Source organism: Chaetura pelagica, unplaced genomic scaffold (assembly GCF_000747805.2).
Source record: "Chaetura pelagica isolate M959 unplaced genomic scaffold, ChaPel_1.0 scaffold18, whole genome shotgun sequence".
In the NCBI taxonomy this organism is placed as follows: domain Eukaryota; kingdom Metazoa; phylum Chordata; class Aves; order Apodiformes; family Apodidae; genus Chaetura; species Chaetura pelagica.
In genome coordinates this window covers 502,615-513,402 of record NW_009954310.1, presented here as the reverse complement: position 1 = coordinate 513,402, position 10,788 = coordinate 502,615, and the positions used below count along the sequence as shown (strand labels likewise).

The 10,788-nt window shown below is 41.1% G+C and overlaps 1 protein-coding gene across 1 annotated transcript in view; it reads left to right on the top strand.

The window, feature by feature from the left end:
- Nucleotides 1-10,788, top strand: part of TRABD2B (TraB domain containing 2B) — a gene marked incomplete at its 5' end in the record, with an annotated part of 281,918 nt that overhangs the window by 164,229 nt on the left and 106,901 nt on the right. Inside the window, one exon of the mRNA XM_010004000.1 lies at nucleotides 6,655-6,829. Within this exon, the coding sequence (XP_010002302.1) occupies nucleotides 6,655-6,829 (175 nt within the window). The remainder of the gene's footprint in view (nucleotides 1-6,654; nucleotides 6,830-10,788) is intronic.

Here is a 10,788-nt window from a genome sequence, read left to right as displayed (position 1 = left end):
CCCAAAGGCTCGGTGGTGTGGGGACGGCGGTGGCCAGGCAGTGTGGCTGGTGGGCCAGTGTGGGTGGGAGAAGCACAACTGGCTTTTGATGTACACTCAAAGCTTGCAAGCCTCTGGCTGCAGCGAGAGTTGTCCCTGGGGAACTGCTCCTCTTTCTGCAAAGGGGTGGGAACAAAGCTGGATGAGCACGGACTGGGGATATGTTTAAGTTTTCAGTTAAAGCTGAGTCAGTATCTGAGTTTGGTGTCAGACTAGGCTTCTAATGAACCATGTTAGCAGCCCAAAATCCACCAAGCTGACTTAAATATCCTGACCACAACTTCCAAAATGTGCTGGATGTGGCTGTAATATATTCTCAAGTCCCATCCTGGGTAGATATTTACATTGGGAAAGGGAAAGAAGTGATGGATCTGACTTACCCTGAAGATTAAAGATTCCTTTAACAGTCTACTCAGGCTTCTAATATATTACTTTAAATTTTAGTGCTTAAAAGAAAGTAATAATAAGTTAATCACAACATGCCTGATATGGACACTATTTGGCAGAGCTCCTTCCTAGGTTCACCTTTGCATAAGAAGCTGAAAGCTCATCCTCTTGGCAGCTGCCAACTTTGGACTTTGGGCTAAATCACATTAACCAGACACCCCCTCCTTGGCCATTGAAAGTCTCTGACAAGATGGAAGCTCAGGAGTACTGGAGGAAAACCAGTCAAGTCAGCAGCAGCATTTGGCTCTCTAGTAGCCGTGTCCTCCTCCTGGAGATGTCTGCTCTGGCAGCCCATTCACTTTGCACTATTCGAATCCCTCATATTAGAGGCTGCAGTAAGTGGATACTGCTCTCCCAGATGCCAGAAAGGTCCATAAATCAGAGACAAACAGGTGTCTTCCAAGTCCAGAGCCATATATTTTGCAGCAATGCAGTAAAAAACCACAGTGCCCTGTCAAGGGTGGTTAACAGGAGGGTGTCCTCCCTTCATAAACAAATGATAACTTGAGCTCACATGTCGGCCTCTGACCCAAGAAGGGCTGGTGTGAATTTAGAGCCATTCAGTTTGTCAGAGGAGCTGGCTGGCTTCAGGGTGCTGCTTTGGCTCCCTGGCAGCCTCATAAGCTGTGCTGTCCGCTCTGGAGATTCTTATCTTGCATCGTGCTGTCAACCATGTAAAAGTTCCTGACCTGCGTGGTGCAGGGAAGATCCTTCAAAGCAAGATTCCTTGCTTGTCTTCTGGCCTCTGCCCATGTGAAGCTCATCAAATAGAAGACTGATAAAGAGAACCCAATCTTTATAATTTTTTTTCTTTTTTTAAAAAATAAAATTAATGTAGTCAGTGTGATCTGGGAACAACTCCCAGCTAACAGAGATAAGGATTAGTAGAGTGGAGGCTGAGCCTCTCTGTCAGGGAAAGATGGATGGGGCTTGTATGGAAGTGCTGGACTGGAACTCAAGAAGATGATGGCCAACTCTGCCTTGCCATAGATGTCCCCTGTGACCCTGGGTGTGCCTCCTCATATTTTCTCTATTTAGCCTGTGAATGCTCTGAGGAGAGAGGGAAAAATAAGGCATTTTTATTATTAAGAGATTCCCCTGCAAGGCTTAGTGAAGATACTATACTTTCAGTGGTCTGGATTTTGGCCATTGCACAGGAGGTGAGGCTGGAAAGCCATTAGTCATCTGCTGACTAGGACACAGGGAAAGAGAGGAGTCTTAGACCCAAGAGGGTTGACCATGATATAGGAAGATAATTGCAGGAAAGGTTCTGGGATCACTGTGTTTTCCATGGCAGAGGCTGGCTGCCCATTTCCCTATCTCAGCTTCCTCTCCTCCACCTGTAGATAAACTACTGGTTGAAGACCACCTCTGCCTGCACGCAGGCCAGAAAGGGCACACAGCCCATTATTCTGATGTTGGTAGTGTTGGGTTTTCATTGACATAATCTTACTATTTGAATGCAAATTCCAGAAATGAGCCAGCATTACTGGAACAGAAAGAAGCTAAAAATGATTATCAGAGGATTGGGAAATATATTGTATAGGAGCAGGAACGATAACACTGTTCCTTCACATCTGATTGTGATTTGATATTGGACTGAATCTAGAGCAGATCCACTTTAGCAAATAGATCCAAAGAAGGGGGAAAAAAAAAAAAAAAAAGTTAACCAAAGTTGATGGCATTTGTATGTGTCCAAAAAAAATTATTTGCAGACAGATACTTTGGCACTTTGCCATGAAAATTTGTCCAAATATTGAAAAATAGTAAATAAGAAAGTGTACTTAAATATAGTCCAGTGTTTATGAATTTTCAGCTGAACTTTGGCAGTAAGCCCCAAATGTAATAAAAGACTCTGCACCAATATATATTGCTTTTCTTATTTATTTTTTTTTTTCATTTCTTTTTCTCTGTCTCTATAGACAAAGCTGACAGCATAGCATAGATCTTGAGATATTGCTGATGTATTTTTCTGAGCTAAAGTATGTAGGTAACTCTTACTCTAATGATTGCAGCAGAATCCCAACCTCCTTCCAACTTCCTCAAAGTATTTGTGGGAAGAGAAGTTACTACTGGCATTGCCTTGGACCTTGGATCTTTCTTCAGGTTCTTCAACATCTAGATTCAGCCAGTGCCTTGTGTGTAACATCTGTTCTCAAGTTGGAAAGTCTTGCTGTCCCCATTTTACAGATGGATTTTTGAGAGACAGGAGGAATAAAGCCAAATGCTTCAAAGATACTTAGGGAGATTAAGTGCTGAGTTCCCTTTGAAGGTCTAAACCCAATTGACAAGCTTGTGATGATGCAAGAGATTTGTATTGCCCACAGACACAGAACCATTCTTTCAGAGAAGTGTCATAACCACTCCACAATCCTTCCTCTTTCTTCTTCCTAAAGCTCCTACTGACTTCAAAGGTGGAGTATTATGGCCCTATAAGCACTATAAGGCCCATGGCACTATAAGCTCAGACATGTGTGCAGAAAGTTGCCCATACATATATTCCATCAGGGATACTGGCTCAAGGAAATTTACACAAGCAGTGTGGACGGCAAGAAATTTCTGCAAGACTGGGACTTGACTCCTTTTTTGTTCTCATCTTTTCTTCTTTTAACGTCAAAAGCTTAAATAAGAAATGCAGGCTGTACCTAATGATTGAGTTTGAGGTCCATCTGTGCTGTCCACAGGAGACCTGTAAACCAAAATAAATAGGAAGAAAGGAGTTACAGATGATTCAGTCAACTAACATATTCTTTCTTTTGATCACCTCTGAATGAAATGTACTACTGAGTTTCCATGGGAAATATGTAGTGTGTGTTTATATATATACACACACACAAATATATATATATGAGTTGGTTGGATTCTCAGAAAATGGCATGACTTACAGAGACTGGATGAAAATGATATATTTATCTTTTCTCATGTGTATCCACTACAAAGTGATTGTTCCCCAGGTGATAGGTAGCAGGTGGTTCTCTGCTGTTCCAACTGCAACTCTCCTAGATGAATAGCAGAATTAGAAGTTAAGATTTTTCAACAGCCACATAATCCACCCCACTATATATTTAAATACTAATAGCAGTATTCAGCTATCATCAGGAGGTCAGTTCCTCACCCAGTGGCACAGCAAATGGCTCATCCATTCACTCCCAGCTCACCATACATATCACAAAAATGTTAAAATTAGTGTTTACACTTAATGGAAACAAAAATATTAAATGAAGTGGAAGAGGGGAGGTGCATCTCTCTGGTACATTCTTTAGCCCATCCTTTGAAAACAGATTTTATTTTTTCCAAAAAACCTCATAAGATTTTGCTGCAGTTAACAGCTTCCTAATTGCAATTCCTGATCCCTGTCTTGTGGTTAGGAATCCAAAGGGTTTCTTAAATCAACAGGAGCAGCTGCCTCCTTGAAGCCAGGCATGGTGTATGTCACTGACTGTGGAAAGGAGCTGTGATACAGGGAGGAGTGGAGGTAATTAATGTGGCCAGTGTCATAGCTCAGAGCATGGTTGCACTACTGAGTAAGGGCACACTTACTGCAATCATTTATCTTTCCTCTGCCACAGACATGCAGAAACATACATGCATGTTTTACTTTTGTCAGTGATGGAGCAGTCATTAGAAATACAAGAATGCACAAGGTGCAGCTGAATCTTGTAGCTGATGACGTGCCTCTAGAGGTGATGCCTGCCTTTGCTCTTTGGACAAGTATGAGAAATGCTGAGAAAACCCAGTCTTTGGTTTTAAACTTATCTCTCTGCCACTGGCAAATTCTTTCCTACAGAAGAGAAACAAAGAAAGAAAAGGAAGAGAAAAAAAAAAAAAGTCAAGCAAAAGGCTCCGTTTTGTGGGTTGTATTTTAGCTTAGATAAAGGGGAGGAACAACCTGTGGGTTGAATGTGGACGTAGTATTGCAAGTGATAGAATTGCACAAACTGGAAGTTGCATCTTTTCTTGGCAAAGACTTTCTTGGTCAAGATCTCAACACAAGTTCTGTCCTTGGGTTATCTAAACCTCCAGGATTAGTGTTTACCCCTGGTTGGAGAAGGATGTATAAAGCCATTCAAGCACCCAGCATTGCTGCTCCTGCAAGTTGTCCTCACAGACAATGCCATACCTTGCTTTTCCCAAAGTGTAACAGGTGATTCAAGACCAGGTCCCATCAGTTCCCAGCCTTCATTTCCCTTCAGCCAAAAATGGGGAAGAAGATACTTTTCTTTACGTGGGTGTTGACCCTCCAGATGTTCCCAAAGTTTTCACCTTCCATTTCAGTCTCTGAAGGCAACCCTACCTCCCAGCTCAGCTGCATCCACCCACTAAACACAGAGCCTCAGTAGAGAGAAGATTCAAAGCCTTGTGGTATCTGTGTGGACCAACTGATTCACAGCTGAGTGTTGCAGAGGTCATTGCAAGTGCAAAATGGCTATTCATTCCTCAGACTTTATTCCTACAATAAAAAAGCCTCCCTGCCTTTTCAGCAGGTTTCTGCTGCCATAGCCAGCAGCTTTTTACCCCTCTGACACACACGAGCTGTTCCTGTGTCCCTGTGAGACAAATTCACATTCTTGCCAGGCATCGAAGCAACTTCCTTGTGTAATTTCAAAGTAATTTTAAAAATCAAAGGTCCACCCTGTCCAGATGGGCCAGCAGGCTAGGGCAGGTTGCTGTGAGCAGCAGTGTGAACTCCAGCTGTATGGGATTGCCCAGGTCAGGAGATGTGATCCCATTTCTGGCTCACCCAACTGGGTATAGCCTTTGGTGGGATTCCAGAGCAAGGCCTAGACTCATCCTTCTGCATAATACATGGTAAGAAGTCCACTGCATGTTAGGAGAGCTGTAGATGAGATTGTGATTAAGAAGTTTTAAGGATAGTCACTGGGAAGATGGAAATTAGTTCTTTGCCTAAGACTTGCTGAAAGCAAGAGAGGCAGTTTGAGTGAAGAAGGTGGGAAAAGACAAGCCTTGGGATAAAATCATGTGGCTAAGTGGTAGGTTAAGAGGTGGGCTGAAAAATAAATACTAAAGTTGTAGAAACTGAGTGCAGGAATTTGGAATAGTAGAAAACCAGAGAAAGAATTAACCAAAATAACCGAGTCCTTGCATTAGGTATTTCACACAGAGAGTGAGGGATGTTCCCCTGACGGGCTGTGCTTGTAACGTCTTTACCACTGACTGGATATCCTGGCAGCTTTGTCTGATCTCAGGGACTCAGAAATCTGAACCTCGGCTTTGCAGCTTAAGCTGCTTTCCAGTGGTGAGGCACTGAGAACTGCTGGGACATGCCTGGGTCCTGTTAGCAGTCCATCAAACACTGCCCACCTACAGTACTTTTTTCTGCAGGGTCTGTAGGCTCCCAAGCTCTCATGGTAGCCCTTGGACCCTCACCATGACAAAACAAGTTTCCTGTCCTAATAATCAAAGAATTCTGGCTTGTCTGTCTGTTACAGCTTGGGTCTTTGCTCATTGCTGGGTCTGCTGCTCTCCTGACTAGAACAGTCCTTGGAGTTTCAACCTCACTTAAACAGGGACTGAAGAAGCAGTACTTGTGGAAATCCCTTCCTTGGAAATCTCAGGAACGTTCCAGGGATTTATGTGTCACAGTGCACAATCCTCTCTTGTGAGATCTAGTAGTATCTAAAGCTGCAAGAAAGATGGGGGGGTTTACCCTGTTTACATTGTCCTATGTCTGGATTTGCTAGCCTTTTCTACTTTTTTACTGTTAGGCTATTAAAAGGAGCACATACAAGGCAAATCTTACAGTCCTTACTCAGGTTAATGGTGACCTTGGCTGAGAAAAAAATGACAAGACTTGTTCTGGTATTAAATAGTCAATGAACTGTGAATAAGCAGAGAATAAAGGTTTTAGTAGCTCACCTATATATATCACCTAAAGCTACATTCTGCTGAAGGAAGAGAGAAAAGCCAAAATGAAATTAAGCTATCTTAACATTAAAAATATTAAATGTGATGTTTAGTGATTTACTTTTGCTTTGTAGAGCTCCCAGCAACCTCACACTTCCATTTTCCAGTTGGGGGGTGGGTTTGGGTTTTTTTTGTATGCTAATGATGTTCAGGTGGTTTAAATAAGGCTAGACTAAAGCATCCAGTGTTTGGGGGATTACTTAATCAATGTCACCTGAGCCACATTCTCTCCCTCCATTTTAGGTCCCTAACTTCATCAACACGACCCTCCCACCCCATGAGCAGGTGACGGCTCAGGAGATAGACAGTTACTTCAGACAGGAGCTCATCTACAAGAGGAATGAGAGGATGGGGAAGAGAGTGATGACACTTTTAAGGGAGAACAGAGACAAGAGCTTCTTTTTTGCCTTTGGAGCAGGTATGGCATGAATTTTTCTTTTTTACTCAGTTATAATGGTGGGAAGTAAAGTAGTGTAAATGCTGCAGGATTCAGTTTCTGGTCCTGTGTGAGGATTTCTTCAGGGACTTCTCTTTGAAGCAAAAAGGCTTTTGTTTGTCTAAACCTGCTTCTAAAATGCAGCGAGTTGTTGTAGGAGGTGGGTCAGGGTTCAACAAGGCTGTGGATGGGGGGCAATCCATTGCTTTCCATCTGACTGTAGAAATGTGAAACTGGTAATGCTTTTCACTCTGCTGTGTTTGTTCCCTTCCAAACTCAATTTCTGGGCTGCTTGGGTTATGTTCACACAGATGGTTTCATTTGTGATTGCAGGTGTAGGAGGTGAGTAAAGGGCTTTTGTAGGTGCAAGCCCAGGTACTGGTGGCAGTGACTGGGAATACAGACCTTGCTGTGTGCTGACCTGGGGTTTCAAACCCTTTGGAGTTGCTGTAGTTAGATTTTTCTCGATGGGTGACTTAATTACTTTGGTGTTGTGTCTGTACAGACTGGCTGGTTTTGAATCTTGCACAAGTACCTGATGTGTGTGGCTAAATACCAGTATTTTAAGTCATCAAGTAAAACTTAATGTCCTTCTGCTTGTTTAAATTCTCTCTATGAAGTCTGCAGAACAAAGATGTCTATAATACTTCTGTAGGTCTGTAACAGGATGTGCTACTGTCCTTTTTCTCCTTTTTTTTGTTCCTTTTCCAATGGAATTCACATTGCTGTGTAATAAGGGTATAAATAATAACTGCTCAGGCCCTGGTTCATCAGAATCCTGAGCACCGGCTTAAGTAGCTCTTTGAGCTCCCTTGACTTCAAGGCAGCCTGAGATTGTCATGAGAGAACCAATCTGCTCCTCCTGTTCCCTCTCCTTGACAATTTCTCATTTTTGACACAACTTTGCTTCTCATCCCATGGCTCTTGCCATGAACTTTGGCAACAACTCACCTTTCGCCACTCACTTCAGTGGGAATTTTTATTAAAGACTGTGGGGTTTAGCAAAGATACATGCATTTTGATGTATTTATTTTTTGAGTGTATCCAGACTGAATTTTCCCAAGCGTATTTAATTTCTGGTTTGCCTGATATTTCTGTCCAAGGAGTTCTGCTTAACTGTTTTTGCAGTAGGAAGATATATCATGGTGGTTCATAACTGGACAGGGATTCATAAAAAACAGCTTGACTAACCTGTGGAGTAAGGCTTATCAGAGGTTATTGAACATGAGGGTTTTGATATAGTCTCCAGTCTAGAAGTCCATTAGCAAGTATGTACTGGAGCTGGGAGGATAAACTGGCCATTCTTGCCTGCTTGCCCTGCTTGGTTCACACTTTTTCTTGGCATCACTTACAGACCACAGCTTGAGACAGAATCTTGGGCTAGATGGGCCATGGGTCCAATCCACTGCAGCTATTTGTATGGAAATGAAATTAAGGAAATGGATACCAATTACACTCTGCTTTCCAAAGCAAGTCACATCTAAGTTGAAGGAGGTTTGAGCTTTCATTCCCCCTCATCACTGGGGAGCATCTACCTGAACTTCTGAGCAGCATCATTTGTGAAAACTAGAGAGCAACTCTCATTTTGTCCTTTAATCTCCATTTTTGGTGATGTTGAAAACAGCCTTTGTCACTGGGTTATTTCTTTTTTCCCAGCACTGACTGCAGGACAGAACAGACACAGGCAGCAGCACTTATTGAAAACTGGGGGGCAGGAGACGCCTTTAGCTGTGACAACGCTGAGGAAAGATTTTGGGTTTGGGTTCTTTGTTCCAGCATCCCTTTGGCCTTTCTCACTAATGAGGGCCAGCCCTGCAGGCCATCCCTATTTTAAATACAATGAATTCCTCTTCTCTTCTCTGGGGTGTTTTTTGCTGCATGCAGAAAGTACTGAGAAAATTTTTAATTTTTCAGTGTCCAAAGTTTTATGTGGCCCAAGTGCAGCAAGTTCATTTTCTTTCATGATTCAAATGCAGTTTTTCTCTTGGAGGCTTTTCTTGAGCTGTTAGATTGTTTTTCACACACTGAGTTACAAGAATGGATGTTGTATTTTGCAGTCTTATATCTAATTTTTTAATTTTAAGGGTTTTTTAATCTATTGGGCCATGAATTAAAATTGTTTTCTAAAATCTGGAGGGTTTGGTTTTGCTCTTTATAAAAGTGAAGGGTATTTGATGAAAGATGAGGCTTTCAAATATTTTCAGTAATTCTGGAGTGTGAAATTTTAGGAATGTGACTTTGGTTGAGACAAGCATGATAGACAGTCTGCAGGGATGCACTTGCTCTCAGAAAGATGCAAAAATTATTTCACTTCATTTAAGATTCTGCATATTGAAGACTAAAATGATGGAGGGGAAATAATTTGAAAAAAAATATTCTGGAAAGTGTACTGAAAAAGGTATTGTTCTTCTACTAAGCATGACCTCTGCATTAATCTATTTATTTTGAGGATGCTGAAATGGATTAATTAAGAATAGTTTAATTAAATATGTATATTATGAATTAGTTTCCAGTGTTCATAATCTCCATTGTAGTTTCTGGGAAGGGAAGAACTGGATAAAACTGTGCTGCTAAATGAAAGTATGGGGGGAAATTCTTTCTAAATAAGAAAATAAGCTGAAAAAACACATTGGAAAAACTTCACCAAATGCAATGTCATGCACTGGGGACAAAGAGTGCTAAGGGCACAGGCTTTTGACTATACAAGCTAGCTGAGATAAAACAGTTCTTACATCCACAAAGTGAAGCAAAACCTTTTTATGCTGTTGAAATATTTTAATTATTTTTTTGTTCCAGTAAGAACTATTAAAACAAAATAATTATACCATTCCAAATGGAGGTTTTGGGTTTTCTGCCAGTTTTAAAAATAAAAAGTAGACTTTTCAATAACATTTTTTCCCCCTTTCTCTGCCTTCTGTGGCATTACTTGCAATTTAAATGCGTTGGAGCGGTTCAGACTTTTAATTTATTCCTTTGTAAAACAGGTAGAAGTGAAAATAGCCATTTATTCTTTCTACTTTCATTTCTTTCTCCTCTCCAAGAAAAATATGGGCTTTGGGTAAAAGGGGGGACCCAGCTCTGTACACTTCATTCTTCTCTTGCCAGGGTTTACCATACTCAGACTGAATGTGAAAATCTCACCATACCTATATTCATAGTAGCTATACTCTAGTAATGAAACAGCTTTTATTGTTTGTGCAGTTAAATGGTGTTTTTCAGGTAACAGTAAGGGTAATTTTTCCCTTTGAATGAATAAAAGTAGCTAAATAGAGTACTTCCAAGTAAAATCTTGGGGCTTTCTTGCTTTTTGCATTTTGAAAATCCATCATGGATTGCTAAGAATCATTGATCCATAAGAACGGTGAAGAGCCTTAGACCTGATATATACAGGCAATGTATAAAGGTCCATTTACAGTCAAAGGAGAAGCAGCCAAGAGCACATGGGCTGTTAAAAAGAGTTAATATTTTGGCAACTAAGACTATACACATGAAGTCAATGTTTAAGAAAAAATTCACTCTGGTTTATTTCATTTTTATGGGCAAATAATTTTCAAGCAACACTTATGATAACAGATGGATAAATTTATGTCTGCAGTTAATTTGAATGATAATTTCCCTAGGATGTTTTAGTTGCTTGCATTTCTGTCTTTCTTTCTTTCTTTTATGAGAGCTGTCATTTTTGTAGCTGAGAGCTGGATTTACAGCTTCAGAAATTCGGATGCTGCTCCAGTTCACAATGTTTATTAACAGCCAAATCAGTAGGCTTTAAGACTGTGGTTTGGGTTATTTAAAATAATAAATATATCATGGAGAATATTCTATTAGTGCTGAAAGAAAGAGATGAAATGCAAGTACCACAGCATCTCCCACAGCAAGAGGGGAATCAAACTGTCTCTGGACCACGATCCTGCAGTGGAGGAAAGCTTGTGTTTTCCTGCCCC